Source organism: Caretta caretta, chromosome 11 (assembly GCF_965140235.1).
Source record: "Caretta caretta isolate rCarCar2 chromosome 11, rCarCar1.hap1, whole genome shotgun sequence".
Lineage (NCBI taxonomy): Eukaryota > Metazoa > Chordata > Testudines > Cheloniidae > Caretta > Caretta caretta.
In genome coordinates, this window is record NC_134216.1 from 39,423,317 (window position 1) to 39,441,587 (window position 18,271).

General features: G+C 37.6%; 1 protein-coding gene across 4 annotated transcripts in view; it reads left to right on the forward strand.

Moving 5' to 3' along the window:
* UBR3 (ubiquitin protein ligase E3 component n-recognin 3) overlaps positions 1 to 18,271 on the forward strand; it is a 211,114-nt gene that overhangs the window by 122,915 nt on the left and 69,928 nt on the right. For 2 of the 4 annotated variants that reach the window (XM_075117938.1, XM_075117940.1), the window contains 5 exons: positions 8,824 to 8,973; positions 9,506 to 9,639; positions 14,036 to 14,146; positions 16,760 to 16,972; positions 17,881 to 18,017. In XM_075117938.1, the coding sequence (XP_074974039.1) occupies positions 8,824 to 8,973; positions 9,506 to 9,639; positions 14,036 to 14,146; positions 16,760 to 16,972; positions 17,881 to 18,017 (745 nt within the window). The remainder of the gene's footprint in view (positions 1 to 8,823; positions 8,974 to 9,505; positions 9,640 to 14,035; positions 14,147 to 16,759; positions 16,973 to 17,880; positions 18,018 to 18,271) is intronic. The other 2 variants (XM_075117939.1, XM_075117941.1) reach the window with 1 other exon arrangement.

Genomic DNA, 18,271 nt, shown 5'->3' on the forward strand with positions numbered 1-18,271 from the left:
CCACTCCCAGTCTCTATTTAAGCCTAAATTAATAGTATCCAATTTGCAAATGAATTCCAATTCAGCAGTTTCTCGCTGGAGTCTGGATTTGAAGTTTTTTTGTTTTAAGATAGCGACCTTCATGTCTGTGATTGCGTGACCAGAGAGATTGAAGTGTTCTCCGACTGGTTTATGAATGTTATAATTCTTGACATCTGATTTGTGTCCATTTATTCTTTTACGTAGAGACTGTCCAGTCTGACCAATGTACATGGCAGAGGGGCATTGCTGGCACATGATGGCATATATCACATTGGTGGATGTGCAGGTGAACGAGCCTCTGATAGTGTGGCTGATGTTATTAGGCCCTGTGATGGTGTCCCCTGAATAGATATGTGGGCACAATTGGCAACGGGCTTTGTTGCAAGGATAAGTTCCTGGGTTAGTGGTTCTGTTGTGTGGTATGTGGTTGTTGGTGAGTATTTGCTTCAGGTTGCGGGGCTGTCTGTAGGCAAGGACTGGCCTGTCTCCCAAGACTTGAAATAACCAAACCATTGCTCACCTTACAATATAAGCCTTGTGAAGTTATACAACTGTGGTTCCATGGAAGAAGGAATGAATTAACTAGATCCCATCTAATTCACTAATGATCTTCAACTCCTCAACTACAGCTAAAAAATGATAGGAAGGAAAAGAGAACATCACTGGTAGAATTAAAATAAAATTACCTAAATACTAGAGAGAGAAACCAGTCAACTCAATTGAATATTATATAAAAAAAAATTATAAATGTCTAACAAGGCATGAATAACTTATGAGAGACTACACAAGACATTTCTGCATTATTATTTTCACTATTTATATATTAAAACAAATAGGTATGGTGTCAAAAAGTATACTGAATATTAAACTTGCATATAAATTCCATCTGTTGTAAAACCCTGAGTTTTATTGCATCTGAGTGAACGACCTCCAAGTGAAATCCAAAATGGATAACTGAAATCCAAGTACTTCTGAACCGTTTGAGTACCACAGTCCTTATTGCACATTCATAAGATATAGTAGTAATGTGTTTTGGCGGTAGGGTTGTGGGGAGGAATCTCTATTGATCTCCAGTGTCTTGAGTGAGAAACGTGGTTGTCTGGATGCAGCACAAGCTCAGCTGGGAGCATGTGCTTAGAATTAAGGTAGTGAGAGGGTAGGTTGCTCAACAGAGAGGAAGTGGGAAAACGGAAAGGCTGGGGCAAGAAGGAACATAGGAATACGCACCCACTTATTGCCAGGCGTCCTAAACCTCCCTCACCACTAGTGATATGGCTCTTTTCAGTTCACCGTCAGCGTCCTGTTCCAGTCATGCACCCTGTGCCCATCCTCTTTCCAGTTGCAAAACTCTGTTCTGTGATATAAGCCACAGCCTGAATTTGCTCTTCCAAACTACCAAAATCCTTTCAGTTCTCCTGATCCCCCTCAGAATATTCTTCTAACCCTCCTTTCTACCAAGCAAGCTACACTTTCCTCCTCCCTATGTTTATTTTAGGATTGTGGTCCCAGGTTTGTTACTATATTGTCATCTTAGAACAGTATTGTAAAGCCAGAAGTTGATGGTATACTTTAAAAAATGTCCTTCTGGCAGAGACCCAAAATTACTTTTATCTGGTTAGTTAACTGCAAAAGGCATGCTTAATTACCTGCAACTACTGTGTCACCAATAAATACACCTCTCTTTTCTTCAAATGTAAATATGTGTAACCTGGGTTAATTCTTTGGAGTTTTAGGCTAATGGAACAGTATTTGTGAATTTTGTTCTTGGACAGTACACTCTCAGAAACCATAAGTACAGTGTGTGGAGCTTACATAGATGATGCTTTTTTAGCAGAAAACTTGACTTCAGCTCAGAGGCTAACTGGGACAATTAATTTAGCCTGAACCAGCAACCTTAAGTACGGTCTTGTCTGTTTAAACAAAAATCTTGTCTTGGTTTAATGATTACTATTGAGGTTTTGTATCCTCACCCGTTTTTCCTTCAGTGTCAGTCAGGAAATTGCCTTCTCATTTGAATAGTAAGTAGTCTTCTGGATTCAAAGATCTAGCCCCATTGTATTTAATTCTTTTTTATTTTATTTTATTTTTTTAAATAGTGGCTAAAAGAGCCCTGCATCACATCGAAAAGTTTATGGAGTAAGCCTACTTTTGGTCATTTGCATTCTTAAATCCAGGCAAATGTGTTTTTGATCCTGTTCCCCACATGCAATGAGGAAGTAAGAAACAATGTTGGCACACATCACCGTGTCTTGAAGCTGTGGCTCTGAAATTTTTTAAAGTAATATCTATATTTTACATTTGAAATTTATGCTAGTTTTATTTTCATTTTTTAAAGACAAATTTTATTGAGAAATAGATTATCATAGTGTGAATACAAGTACCAGATGTTGACACTTGTCCCTGCAAGCAACTGTAAAATGCGCGAACCCTGGAGTAAAATATTTTTGTTATGTTCATGCAATGTGCAAATATATATATATTTTTCAACAATCTGCCTGAACCCTGACATCCAAATTGTGCACTAATTCATCTGGCTGATTTTTGTGCTAATCGGAGGGAAGCAGAGCCTAAATAAATCAAATGCATAACTTTTTTTGTGTTACAGTATATTGCTGAAAATTGTTGAACAAATACTGCTAATCTAGACTATTTTAATTTCCTGTTTATATTAAAAATTGCATGTTAGGGAATTGAGAACTTTGAAGGAAGTAATAAAAGGCGAAAATGCTCTCATATTAGATAGCCTTACGTGGTTTTAATTCACTGGAAGAGTTAAAAATGAAGAGACAAGGCTGACCATTTCTCAGAAACTGGGGCAATCGAAATTGCATCCGTCATCATGACTGACAAGCAGAATGCAATAAGTGTCTTGAAAAGTATTAGCTGAAAAGGCAAAAAACCTGCTTACACCAAACTAACACAGAGGTTGGTAGCACACATTATACAAGAGCTGTGAACAATATAGGTTACATCTGGGATGTGCCAGTATGTGCTGTTTTGAAAATGATATTTTTTTTAAAGCTGACAGTATTGAGAAAGCAGGAACACTTCGCTTATTTCCTTTCCACACACCTCTGGCTTTAGGAGATGAGGGATATTGTAAAACAACAACAACCAAAAGAATCTAAAACAACCCCAAAGCCCTGGCCAGTCAGCCATTGTTTAAAATGGCACCGAAAATATTGAAAATTAAAAATAACTTTAGTGTTGCTGCTTCCCCCTTATGATAACAGATGTGTCACACACTTTCTCTGATAGCTAATGTATAATAGAGTACTTTGAATTTCAGAGTGGGGGAAAAATATTTGAAATTTATATAGTTCGCTTTTCATTTCATCAGGCTGCCACTAGATGGTGATAAATGTTTGCACAATTTTAATAACCATAGGCTAATAAGGATTGCAAGGAAACTGTTTTTCATAAAGTGATTTAGCTCTCTGCTAATATATGGAAAAATCATATTGCAATGATATTCATTAAGTGCATATACAAATTAATAATCAGCATATTGTGGCCTCCTTTCCCATTGTAATTTTAGCTCCCGACAACTTAAAATATCTTCCTTTTGTGACAATTGATGATTTATTTTTATACAGTAGGTGTTTTAAGCTGCATTTAGAGTTGGAAATGTTTATACTATTTTTTGTATAAATTAGAGATTAATGGGAAGTGAGCTACCTTTCACACCACACTCTTTATGGACGTTTGATAAATATCTGACTTATGAATTGGTGTACTGGGTATTATGACAATAAACACCAGTTCTGAATGTGCTATTCTGTTTCCCAGGGTGGTGCTTGGTGACTGACAAGAGTTGTGATTTCACTTACGGGTGTGCTATTTTCACCTCTTCCTTTAGCAAAGTTCTAAAATACAACTGCTGTTGGGAGGATTATCATATCCTCAGCTTTCCTGGAGGAAAGTGGTTACCTCTATGTTTGCTGATAACCGTTTGTGTGATATCCCAAATCGTGTCAAGAAGGTCCGTCTGTTGTATGAAGTAAATATTATTGCACAGTTCAGACAGTCTTCACTCTGAGAAAGTCCCTTTTAAAGAAACAAATAACCAGATACTGAATATTATTATATCTGTTTGTGATCTAAACAAATCTATAATCTTCGCAATAATTCCAAGTCTGTAGTCTGTGGAAATTTATAGATTTTCAGCAAGGAAATTCAGATATTTAAGTTTAAGTAAAAAGTAATACAAAGTCATTTCAGAATACAGTAGGAAGGAATCATGAGCCTTCCTTTTGTACTTCAGAACTGATAGTTCATGGTACATCCATCAAAAAGATGAAGAAGGGAAGAAAACCAACCTGGAAATCAATAGAACTGGGGGCATAATTTACAAATGAACAGAAAGGTCGTTTGATAATTATAAGAATGATTTCAATGATTACATTATGTGACTAGACTAAATATAATTTTTATCATTATTTTGCTGCTAGAGAAATGGTACAGCCAAATTAATATAAACACCTCAGGTGGAACTGCTGTGTTCAAGAATATAAATATTGAAGGTTATCATTTTCATTTAACATTAAAATGAATGTTTGTGGAATGAATACCTATTAAAGTAATATCATTTTGGAAATGATGGTTTTTTCCATCCTGTAACTTGTACTGATTTTAGTGCTGTTAGAAAGCCACCTTAATGAAAATGGTTTTATTGCTGTTTACGCTTCTAAGCAATCCTATTCTAAATACTGATATTTCTAAATATGTGTGCCTAAAGCAAGATATGTAAACTTCACTTGCATTCTGTATTTACATGTTGTGAATTTTCTCACCTGAGAGAGGAGACTGGTCCTGGGCTAAAATAGTTTGAGTGCTTCTTGGAGGGATGCACCCAATGAGCAGTGATGGGAAATTACACCTTCACAACTGGGCCTCTCTCACTTATGGAGTCCCACAGGGACTGATTCTCTCTCCAGTCCTCTCAACATCTGCATGCATCCACTAAAGGAACTGACACGGACTAACATGCCAGCAGTATGCAGATGACACACACCTCTACCTATTCTTTATCCGTGCAACTATACCATTACCATCAAGTTGACCACAGGAACTTATAACCATCACACCATAACCATAACCACCACTACCTTCTACTCTAAGTGCCAGGCACTCTTCTATGACCTTGATTTCTCTAACAAACATAGAAATATGTAAATGTGTGTGTTGTGTGTGTACACTATAATATATTTTGAAAAAGTAAAAGAAAAGAAAAAACGCTCCACTGCACGTGTTTCCTTCTGCTGGCAAGAAAATGAGAGAATGTGACAGATGTTAGTTACGCTACTGGAAGGCTCAGATACTATAGCATTGAGCATGGTGTAGGAACCCAAGAAACTTTATAGATTAGAATACTGTATGAAAGCAGGATCAGTATGCTATTTTTAAACGTTTATAAATACTTATATTAAAACCATGTTTTTAAACCTTACTCCAAGCAAAAGCTTCTTCAGTAAGGACTTTTTAGATGCCAACTATCAACTTTATATTTGGCTGTTTTTGCTGAATGGTTAACTTTTCTTTTACAACGCAAAAGTGTGTTGTGTTTTGTTTTTGTTTTACTTTCCCATAACTCAAAAATGACTTCAAACTTCCACCATCATCTGTGGGAAGAGACTAAGCATGGAAAATGCAGTCCAAATCTGAATTTCATGAGGAAGTTATGAGCAAGTGAAAACAGAGTTATGGTGAAAACTGTCTTGCAACCTTTACTATAATAGACACTATTCGTGACCACTGTCATACTTCAGACATTTCAGTTGAGTGGCCTACACTAATACTTAGAATGCAAAAGGACAGTTTTGTTTTTGTTTATTGCTTGATGGTGGATGGGTCACTGTCCTTGGAGCACTTTTAAATAATAAACATTTCTGTTTTTAAGCAGTATCTATTGAAAAATGTAGCTTGTAATTTTTGCAGATATGCTTGTTTCACCTTCTGTTACACAGATCCACCATACTCTGTAGGCCACTGAGAATATTGTTAAACTCTGAAAATAGCTCTGTTCAATCTGTGATCAGCAAAAGGACTTGATGTTACTGAGGGAGAGGGGAGGAAGGTTAGAATAATCATCAGGCCTCCATTTGAGTTCCAGAGATATACAAGGAAAACCAAAGAGGCAGCCAGGTTTTGGCTTACTGAAAATCTCATCAACACTCTGTAAAAATGCTTTCTTCCTCATGACTTAAAAATTTTTGTTGTACAATGACTAGATCAGCAATTCCATATTTCAGTGAGGAAGATTAAAGTCCAGGTTAGTTTTAGCTTTAAGGTTTTTTGAAACAATTCATAGCCATGTTTTTGCATACTTGTTCCGTTTAAGGAAGAATTTCATGCTATCCTTCAAATAGTGTCAGTACAAGTTTGCTCTTCTGGGTGCATGTGAGCCCTTTACATTGAAGTTTGAACCCTCTAGAAGATTAATGACTATTGGAGCAGCATTCATGGTTCTGTGCAGTAGTAAATGTTCAGTGCAAGATGTTAAGATGCTGTTTTCTCAAGACCTCTCTCTCTCTTTCATTTTTCCCCCCTTTCCAGTCTATGGAGAAATGAGTTCAGAATTCTTTCTGCTTCTCCTGCTGTTACGTTTGGCTGTTTTTATTTTCCAATTTCAAAACTCCAGCTCTCGTTTGTATAGAGTTAGCATTGTTAATTTACTGAAATGTTGGAGTTGGAGGTGCGTTGTTGTCTCAGTCCTGTTGATGTCATCAGGTCCAGTTAGTCTTTGCTTTCATTTAGAGTCCCTGTGTGAGATTCAGTGCTGCACATGTAAGAGGCGCAGTACAAAACTAGCTGCCCAGGGACTGGCTAAAGTGGCTTTACGTCAGCTTTGTGCCCTCCCAATAATGGGCTGCTATGGGACCTCAAGAAACTTTCAGCTGACCTTAGATAGCCCTGGGAACTGCCTGATGGGCAGTAGCGCTGCATGGAATCTCCACTACTCTGCGTGATCCTGCCCTGCCCTGAACATGCGCCTCCTGCTCCCAGCTTGAAATGGTGTCCATATAAGGCAGCCGTATAGCTGTCATAAGCAGTGTCTGTGCCAGCTGCAGCCAGGGCTTTTTGGCCCCCTTTATGCTGCTCTGGCCCTTTTAGCTTGCGTAAAGGGGCTGGAGCAGGTGTGAAGATCTCTCCCCCTCTGTAAATCCATCTCCCATGGCCGAGTCCAGTTAAAAACAAAACAGAAAAAACTCTGTGTTTCAACTGTGCCCATCTTGTAAGGGCAAGATGTGGATCACAAACACCCTGAAGCAACTGGTATAGGGTTGCCTGCCTGGGAGATACTCAATCTTCACTTTTAAGCCAGTAAGGATTATCAGTTCTATTTTTAGTCCTCCTATTTAGAGGAGACATTGAGAGCCTCTGACAGATTTTGGCTCTCTGGTTTTGGCCTTAAACCTAGTCAGATTTAATCTATTAGACATATCAATGAATCATATTCCTGTCCAAGGATTTTTTTTGTCCAGACTTCTGACAGTCAAAAGGTTCCTTTAAAAAAAATAAAATAATGGCCATACTTTTCTACGTGTGTGTGAAACTCCACTTGTATTTAGTTTAATAAATTGATAACAAGCCACTAGGAGAGATTTCACTGTCTATATCAATAAAAACTCCAGGCAAGATTTTCAAACCTAGGAGCTTGGAGGTATAGTAGACTCCTAATTTCATATTTAGGCATCTAAATAAGTGGCCTGACTTTCAGAAGTGCTGAGCACCTGCAAATCCCACAGTGGGAGTTGCGTGTGCTGAACATCTTTGAAAATCAGGCTTTTATTTAGGTGCCTAAAATTAGGCACGTAAGTTTTAAATGTTTTGATTTTATATCCCGAAAAGCAATAATATCCACTAAGAGAGTCTGTGAAATCCAGATCCTGATGTCTGTCACTCTTTACATAGTGTTGCATAGCAGCAAAAGGTTTTATGACTGCACCTCCATATTTTTACATTTGGTCTTCTCTACATTCCATCTGAACCTATATTTACATGTATTTCCCCTTAAATGACATTTGTTACTGGAGAAAGCCACGTTGAACAGTTTAGATGTTAAAAGGCCCCAAATTATCTTGATAAAAGCTTAAATATTTTCTAAACTACCTATTTGTTTGTGATGTATGAAGACAAGCTGGGGGAACGTCAAACTTTTATACAAACCAGTTATGCCCTTGCAGGTTTATCAGTGCCCACTGACTCTAAAGCAATTTCTGCAGCTCTTCTTGGGTATGTGTGCATCCCTGAGATATGCCAGGCTGCTACCTGGAGGTGCATTCACGCACGTACAAACAGTTCACAGATCAGTCCTGATACCTTTATTTAACTAGTTCTCCTCAGCTCCGCCCCCTTAAAGTGTTTTTATTGCTGATTTCCCACGATCTTCAGAATTTATTCTGACACTAATTAGAGATAGAAAAGGTTACTTACCAGTAGCTGATTTCAATGGATATGGATTCACACTCATCACCCTTCATTGCTGCTCTTCAGAGTTTTTTATGTAGAATCGAAGTAGGTGGAAGAAATCGGCATCTCAGAGCTAAGGCTCTTTATAAATTTGAAGTGAAACTTCAGTTCTGTGAGGGAGTATTCTTTGCTTTTCTACAGTGTTTTGGCTCTAGTGCACAGTCTGCATGTGTACCCATTCTACTTGAAGTATCAGGGTTAGTTGTAAGTAGTCGTCTGTGTTTTTTGATGATATCCTGTCTGGGAATAGGATAATGACATTTTATCTGGATCCATATGCAAGATGTTTGTTGCATCCTAATTATTCCATAACTTGTCTGTTTTTCTTAGAATTGCCAGATGCTGATATTGCTATGGAGATAGCCACATCAGAACAGCATGTTTCTGAGGCTGTGTATGATTGTGTTATTTGTGGACAGAGTGGCCCTTCCACTGAAGATCGACCTACAGGACTAGTTGTGCTTTTACAAGCCTCTTCAGGTATGAAAAGGGAAGAGCCAGTGTTCCAGGAGTCCTTGACAGCATAAACCCCATGCTGTTAAGGTGCCTCATGGAGCCTGGGCAAGGGGATTAGGGAGACATGCTTCCATATGGATGGTCCTTGCATCATGCAGATCTGTAGGTTTAAAGAGCTAAACACTTAGCCGCCTCTGTGGGGCTGGAGATGAGAAGGAGGTTCGTCCTGTTCACTCTCCCGATCCTCCAGATCCTCTTGAATAATCCCAAAGGAAAACCTCCTGATGGGAGCATAGGAACCTGGTATTAAAGGAAAAATGTAAAAACTAGCAGTATGTACCTACTCCATCAGAGCATAGAGCAAAAGATATTATTTTCACAATGTAGTTTTTCTTTAATTTTTCCCTACGATTTCTGTTAGCAACAGAAACAAAACTTTTTATCTGACAAATATGGTTATATCTACAATTTCCTGGGGTAATTTTCATTTAATCTTTTTTCATTGGGCATATATCATTGTCCATTTTACTCTTGCTCATCTTTTTTCTATGTATAGTTTTAGGGCAATGTCGCAATAGCACTGAGCCAAAGAAATTACCTACCAGTGAAGAGGAGCAAATATACCCTTCGGATACATGTGCAGCAGTACATGATGTTAGGCTTACAACATTACAGCGGTACTTTAAAGATGTAAGTATTGATACAGGGCAGTACTATCATCTCTAAAAGTGCGGTGTAAAAACATGAATTGAATTACCAGTTGTATAATAATTGTGCTCAGTGTATTTAGAATTGGTTTTCCTGACTTTATTTCTGCATCTGAAAAATTAATTGAAATAAGAATGGTGTAAAGTATTTAAATTTGATAAGCTCCTTGGTTTTTAAATTTAGGGCCTAATTCTCCTTGTGCAGGTTATTCTGCATAGGTCAGTGGAAACTCTGCAAAATTTTCATACAGTATCATTGCAATACTAGAATAGTGGATGTCATTTCAAAAGATAGTGTGGCTAGGGGAATGAGACTTGGTTTGCCATAATAAAGACCTCAGTTCTATTTCCAGTTCTGGTAGAAGTGACCTTTTTCATCCTCCCCAGTTATTTTTTCTGCAGAATGAAAGAATGATAGTGGTCTACCGAGGGTAAAGATATAATGCCTGGTTAATAGGAGTACAGCCAAAGACTAGCCAGCCAACTGCACTTTCCCCGGATGACTGGGTATGCTTTCTCTGTGTTGCAGCTCCAGCCTGGGTTCTGCACACAGTTGCTGTGACATTCTGTGCTTTGCTCCCAGCAGCCCAGTTCACCTCCTCATAAAACCAAAACCAATGTCTAATAACTTATTAATTGTTAGGTTTTGGAGCTGGTTCTTGGTACTGAACACTACATCTCAGCAGGGCTAGCCCAGTGATAACTTATGTAGAGACAGCCTATAGTTTTATCCTTGTCGCTGTACAAACAATTATTGTAAAAGAGTGAAAATTTTAAAAAAAGGTCATTTGCTGGGGAGAGGGTTGCATCTCCGAATCCTGGGATCAAATGAACCCAGATCTGCAGCACAAATGCTACCCTGGGACCTCTGCTGGCATACCAGTTTTCAAACTGATCTAACTAGACACATGAAGCTTAGAACACTGAAACTCTGGTTTTAAACAGAAAAGTCACTGCCATCTTAACTCTAATGTGACTTGTGGCAGCCCCATGATGTGCTCATAACACATTCAGTTTCTAAACAGAAAACTGAAATCAGCCAATTTCTGGCAGCTTGTCTGATTTGTATGCAGTAGAAGGTTAGTAGTCTGCTTTGAATTCTCGATTTGTTTTGATATAGGTGTTTAAATCCGTCAGGAAAACTTTCCTGAACAAACAGATCTTCTACTAAAAGTATCCATAGATAGATTTTAATTTTGGCATTATATTATTTAGATGTTACCTTTCATTTCATGATGCTATTTTGTCAACCCTAGCATAATATACTTGTGCTATAGATACCCACCAAAGAATGACAGTAATGCACTTACTTTGACCTGTTGCAATTAATAATATATTGCTTTTGTCAAGCTCAGAAGGAGACCTGTTAACAAACCAAAACTTGGTTAATATAACTGTCGATCTTAGTCTGGCAGTGGACAGTTATTCCCCAGTGAAGTGTTTTTAAAAAATGTATATAATCTTAATCTCTATGCTTTTCTCATGATACAAATATCAGGGGATTTCATTAAAAGTGTATTTTATTTAAACTTGACCTTATGGAAGTGTAACTTCATGATCAATCAGATTTCTTCCTTCCTGTGAGGCTACATTGAGTGTTTGTAAAATAATCTAAAAGATACTATAATGATTCAGTGGCTTAATACTTTCTGCTCTAAAAAACTCTGTTTCCAATTCAGACATTAGTTGGATTAGTTGTTTCTGCTTTCAAGTTTCTAGATCACTACTGTGCTAAAAATGTCTCTGCATGAAAGAACAAATCCTTAAATTTCTTATTGGCATAAAAACAGAAACATCTGTTAGTGTCCTGAGTGGCTTGTTCCGCTGAGCTAAGCAATAAGAAATCCTTTTGTTGATCAGCTGTACCCTCAGCAGTAGGTGTCCTTCCCGTAATGACAGGCACTGCAGAAGGTTTCAGGAGATGGAAGGATGATTTTACTTATTTGTGAAAATTGTTTGTAAGATACAAAATAGGATCCATACTCTTCCACTTGAAGAACAACATAAACACTGGTTTCAGAGTAACAGCCGTGTTAGTCTGTATTCGCAAAAAGAAAAGGAGTACTTGTGGCAAAAGCCATATACTAAATAGTGCAAAAGAAGGTCATTTTAATTTTTTTCTTAAAGTTTTACCTTTTTTGGCTGAAATTTGGTGTATTTGCTCAGTCAGGGAAAAATGGCTGAGCTATTTTTAAGAATGGAAAGAGTGTGTGTGTGGGGGGGGGAGAGAAATAGTGTTTTTTCAACTGTGGGAAAATTTAAAAGAAATAACCAACCCACAACTCTAGACCCTTAGAAGCTGTTAGAATCTTGAAATTTGGCAGATCCCTAGTTCATTTATTGGTCCTTTGTTGTTTACACATGTTATGGTAAAAATTCTGTTCTGATTTATTGAAGTTAAAAATGTTTATAAATCTTACTTTGTGTATTCACACCGATTACTGTCATATGACAAAACTAACAATCTCCCAACTTTCCAGTGGCACTTCATGTGCATGTGTATTTATCAATTGTGTGCAGACTTCCACTGAGTAGGCACTCTTTAACTATTATAAGGGATTTTCACATGCACACATAAGAAAGTTTAATGGAATTTCAATTTTAACAGGTAGGGAGATTGTGGAACCTGGTCTGGTAAGGTGCATGTGGAAGGAAGCAGGACTTCAAAGAAGCCTTTTGTTTGTGTGACGCCCTGTACCTTATTCACTGCATAAAATCCACATCTCGCTCAGGAGCAGGAATTTTTCTTGATAGATTTTTTCAGTGGTGTTTATTATTTTATGATTGCCTCACAACTATTAATGAATTTGTCCTAATATAATTCGTGTTCAGTACAGGTAAAAATGTGGTATCACCATTTCATATGGGAGAATTGAGGCATAGAGAGATTATTTGTTGAAGATCTGTGGGTGAACTAGCAATAAAATCTACATCTCTTGATTATCCTTCCTTTTTCTGTGGACTCCTGCCTTATTCGCTATATGGACCATCCCATTTATGTAATAAGTGCTGCAGACACCAGTCTCTCTGGCTGCAGACAATGAGCTTTCTCAGTGAATGAGTCTCATTATATAGCAACTCATCCTAGTTCGCTATATAATCTCACTTGATTCACCACCCAATCTGTCCCTCAATCAGTTGGGGGCCAGTGGGAAGAAGAAAGACTGTGTTATGGTTAAGGTGGTAGATTCAGGCCTTGGAGAGCTATAAAATGTTAGAGATCAAATTGGAGCAGGTAAAATAGAAGAATCTTCTATATGTTCACATGCAGGAAAAGAGAGGTGTTATACCACCAAAAAAAGCAAACCACCACTATGTTATTTTTACATTGTCCATTACAAATCATTGCAGGGCAAGTCTGTTTTAGGGCTAAAACAGGTATTTTTGCTGATCATTTTTACTGTTCTCTCTTCACTATTAGGACAGGTTTTTTGTATAAATGCAATATATGCATTTTAATTTTGTGATTGAAATTGCATGTATTATAAAAGTTTCTCATCATAATTCTGTCTGGTTTTCTAGCTGATCATTTCTTGAGTTAGAGTACCATTCACCAAATTGTGTAGTTTTGTGATGTGGCCAAATAGGGTGCTAGGATGATGCCAACAAGCTATGTAAGGCTTTAGACGTGGGCTGAGGTTTGACTTCAGATCTCCACAGCCCAAAAGTTGATACATTGAATTATTATGTCACTTAATGCCTTTTTTCATCTTATACTGTATTCCTGACTGTATTGTTAAGCAGTTAGCAAGAGGATTGAAGTTTTTGAATTGAATTAAAATTGGATAGATATTTAATTATGCAACTGTGGACATTTTATTAATGTACATGATTCATGTTATGTTCAAAGCCTTATGGCATCGTATTGCTCATTCTGAATGAAATACATTTGAGTCAGCTTTTATGAAGCAGGGAAAAGTTTGTAGTTTTACAGCACAATGAACTTTAAAAGCTCTCTGAATACAGTGAATGCCAGAGATTCTTTAAAAAAGATTGCTTTGGTGCTGAAATAATATGTAACTTAAGGGAGTGGAGTGTATTAGAAGGTCAGAAATAAAATTGCAAGAACTACATTGTGACACTTACCTTCAATATAACTATGAATGCTCTAACACGGTAAAATCTATGTGAACTCTATATGCATTTTATTCCTCCCTAATTCTGTCACCATCCTGGGAGGCAAACATTTGCAGTATTATAACTTTAATAAGAGCTTAAATTGGGTTTTCAATGCAAAGCACAGCAATAGCTGTATAGTGGAAGGATTATTATAACTAAGCCCTATAAAAGTGAAAGAAATATTTATTGAATAGCACATGTATACATTTTAGCTGGAAATGTCTGTTGAATAACATCATGTACATTTATATTTTTTTAAGAGTTCCTGTCTGCAAGCAGTGTCAATAGGCTGGGAAGGAGGTGTTTATGTACAAACTTGTGGTCATACGTTACACATAGATTGTCATAAATCTTACATGGAATCATTAAGAGTAAGTTGATCTGCAATTCCAAAAGCTGTCTTGTATTGTTTGCACCTGATCTTGCTCCCATTTAAGTCAATGGGAGCTTACAACTAATTTGAATGGAAGCAAGACTGAGTCCTTTTTATTTTCTACATTGATGTGCAAGACTTTTTTTTGATCGTCTTCCAAATGGTGTATTTTTAACATCTCCTTTTTATTTCATCTTTACATTTTTGTAAAAAATTGATTTTGTATCTAATTATTTTGACCTACCAAAGCAATTATGAAGAAGAAAAGTTCAACAAGTTAATCTCATTGTTTAAAAATATTGTAATTGTGCCTTGTATATACTGTATGTCTCGTAAATTTTGGTAGAAAACTGTATTCCCATTTCATGGGTAAAACTTTTTATTTAAACTTGTTCTAACTAGTCAGGGACCCAGAAAGTTACAAAGGTAATTCTGTCAGTTTGCTGGAGACTGTCTCAGTATGGGGACTACCTGTTTGAAGCTCAAATTACACTTAGTCAGCCCTATTCCTGCAGTGCTCTCAGGTGTGGGGATCCAGTGAGGCACTTTGTGAAGATGAAAATGGGAAGTTACGTGCTGTAACTGAAGCTCCCTGAAACTGCCCCCCCACCCTCTATAGCTCCACACTCCTCAATGGACTCTAAAGCAATGTGGAAGAGATCTCATAGAATCATAGAATATCAGGGTTGGAAGGGACCCCTGAAGGTCATCTAGTCCAACCCCTGATCGAAGAAGGACCAATTCCCAGTTAAATCATCCCAGCCAGGGCTTTGTCAAGCCTGACCTTAAAAACCTCTAAGGAAGGAGATTCTACCACCTCCCTAGGTAACGCATTCCAGTGTTTCACCACCCTCTTAGTGAAAAAGTTTTTCCTAATATCCAATCTAAACCTCCCCCACTGCAACTTGAGACCATTACTCCTCGTTCTGTCATCTGCTACCATTGAGAACAGTCTAGAGCCATCTTCTTTGGAACCCCCTTTCAGGTAGTTGAAAGCAGCTATCAAATCCCCCCTCATTCTTCTCTTCTGCAGGCTAAACAATCCCAGCTCCCTCAGCCTCTCCTCATAAGTCATGTGTTCTAGACCCCTAATCATTTTTGTTGCCCTTCGCTGGACTCTCTCCAATTTATCCACATCCTTCTTGTAGTGTGGGGCCCAAAACTGGACACAGTACTCCAGATGAGGCCTCACCAATGTCGAATAGAGGGGAACGATCACGTCCCTCGATCTGCTCGCTATGCCCCTACTTATACATCCCAAAATGCCATTGGCCTTCTTGGCAACAAGGGCACACTGCTGACTAATATTCAGCTTCTCGTCCACTGTCACCCCTAGGTCCTTTTCCGCAGAACTGCTGCCTAGCCATTCAGTCCCTAGTCTGTAGCGGTGCATTGGGTTCTTCCGTCCTAAGTGCAGGACCCTGCACTTATCCTTATTGAACCTCATCAGATTTCTTTTGGCCCAATCCTCCAATTTGTCTAGGTCCTTCTGTATCGTATCCCTCCCCTCCAGCGTATCTACCACTCGTCCCAGTTTAGTATCATCCGCAAATTTGCTGAGAGTGCAATCCACACCATCCTCCAGATCATTTATGAAGATATTGAACAAAACCGGCCCCAGGACCGACCCTTGGGGCACTCCACTTGATACCGGCTGCCAACTAGACATGGAGCCATTGATCACTACCCGTTGAGCCCGACAATCTAGCCAGCTTTCTACCCACCTTATAGTGCATTCATCCAGCCCATACTTCCTTAACTTGCTGACAAGAATACTGTGGGAGACCGTGTCAAAAGCTTTGCTAAAGTCAAGAAACATTGACAGTTCCTCTGTTGTAGTCGAGAGGAACTGAGCCATTCCATCTGGCATGGTGCTCTCCAATGGCTAGGTTCTTGGCCTGTGGACTATAGTGTGAACTAAGCTCAAGAATGTATTTCTCCTGGGACAGTAACTTCAGATATTTCCCATTACTGATAAGTAAATTTGCCTTTTGCTAGATGGAGAGTAATAAAGTTAATAAGGGAAACTTTCAAACTCTACGGCAGTTGCTAACAATCAACAATAAAAAATAAACATTAAAAACGACTTTAATCTCCCCATCCCACCCTAGCCGCGCTATTTCCCAATGATGGAAGGCTGTTGCAATGCCACAGGGTTCTCTGTTGCTGGTCATACCACTCCTTGTTCTGCCTGAAATAACATGAATCAAGCAGAGTAGGAGAAGTCCTCTGCTGAGTGCTTCATGTCCCACCCAGAATTTGTTCAAGCAAATCAGAGTGTCAGTTAGAGCTGATGCAGTCACTGTTTCTGTGGTATGGGAACAACATGAATATCTCTCCTTTAACTGTGTGACATTTTAACTATGGATTGTCTTGGACATTCTGGAATACTTGTAAATTATAGGGATATCATGAGACAGTCTAAGTAATTAGAGTGCTCTTACAAAATTCAGCGCACATTCGTATCATTCTTGGTTTACAGTTATTTGTAGATGGTCTATATTTTTATCTGTGAGATATTGTCTATGAAATTTCAAGAACACAATTGTGATCTTCACTGAGTTCATATGTATCTACTTTCTTTCTTTCTTTCTTTTTTTTTTTTTTAAAGAATGACCAGGTCCTCCAGGGTTTTTCTGTGGACAAAGGAGAATTTACCTGCCCCCTCTGTAGGCAATTTGCAAACAGTGTTCTTCCTTGTTATCCTGGAAACAATGTGGAAAGAAGCCTTTTGCAATGTCATAGTAACAAGAGTATGCAAGATCTTATAAAAGAGGTGGAAGAGCTTCAAGAACAGCTGGGAACTTTCCCAGTAAGCATCAGTGTAAGGCAGAAAGATCCTTGTTAATTTGCCTCTACCTTTCAACTTTGTTTCATATTTCTTTCTGTGATTTATTTGAATTATGAAACCACATTTTTCCTCCTCTTTCTGTATGGGAAAATTGTACTATTTTTTAATGGATTAAATGTAATCAAAACATTTTAAAGGTTTATACCTTTTATGACATTACCTATTAAAAGTAAAAACAGAATTATGATCAAAACGTTACTAATGTAAAAGTTTATTTTTGGAATAGTTTTTTCTTATTCTTTAATTCAATTCATTCTTGTAATTTACCTAGAACTGAATCATATTTCATGAAGCTCACTATTTTTTTTTCAATGTAAAACATGAATCCCTTGTAACTGGAAGCTATTTAAAGTATGTCAGTTCAGACCATGTAAGATTGTGGATTATTTGTTTTGCAAAGATGACAATTTACTCTACTTGTACATAATGTAGCCGCTTTATAATGTCATTCAAAAAGATGTAATTAGATCTGTAAAATCATGTTAGTCTTCCAATCTCATAGGAAATACCTCTATTTAAAAGGTATTTCAAAGTAACAATACTTCAGTTTGCTAAGGATTGCAATTTTAAATGTGTTATTTTCAGGTACTTGTTGCACAATCCATATGCCCCATTGACTATACTTCAGGATAGCACAGACTAAAAATTCTATACATTATATGGACAAAACAGTTAAATTGCTTTGTCCATCTCCCTGCGTATTCAGAATATACCTTTCTACTAGACAAAAAAGTATGATAGCAGCTTTTAATACACATTTTTCATATAACCTATAAATGTTCTTTTGTATAGGTATAATGACAATGTTAAGCTTTGTAATTGTGTATTGCTTTTGACCAGATAAGTAAATTAACCTATTAATGCCTTTTCTTTTTTCGTAGTCTGAAACCAATCTTAGTAAGGAAATGGAATCTGTAATGAAAGATATAAAAAGTACTACCCAGAAGAAATATACAGACTACAGCAAGACTCCTGGATCACCAGACAATGATTTTCTCTTCATGTATTCTGTAGCTAGGTAGGTCCATTAAGCTGTTTTGACCATTCCTTTTGCATTTGTTATTAGTAATCGTGCCCAAAAAAATCATTAGTAAAACCCACCAAAATCCTGAGATTGGCTTAACAATCATGAGATTTAAAAAATAATAAAGTTTGGGTTCTTTTTATTTTCTGTTTTTTCAACATGTAGGGTGCCCTGAAGTAACATTTTTCACTCTAGGACAATCAGGGCTAGAATTTTATGGGGGAGGGGTTGTTTTGTTTTTGTTTTGT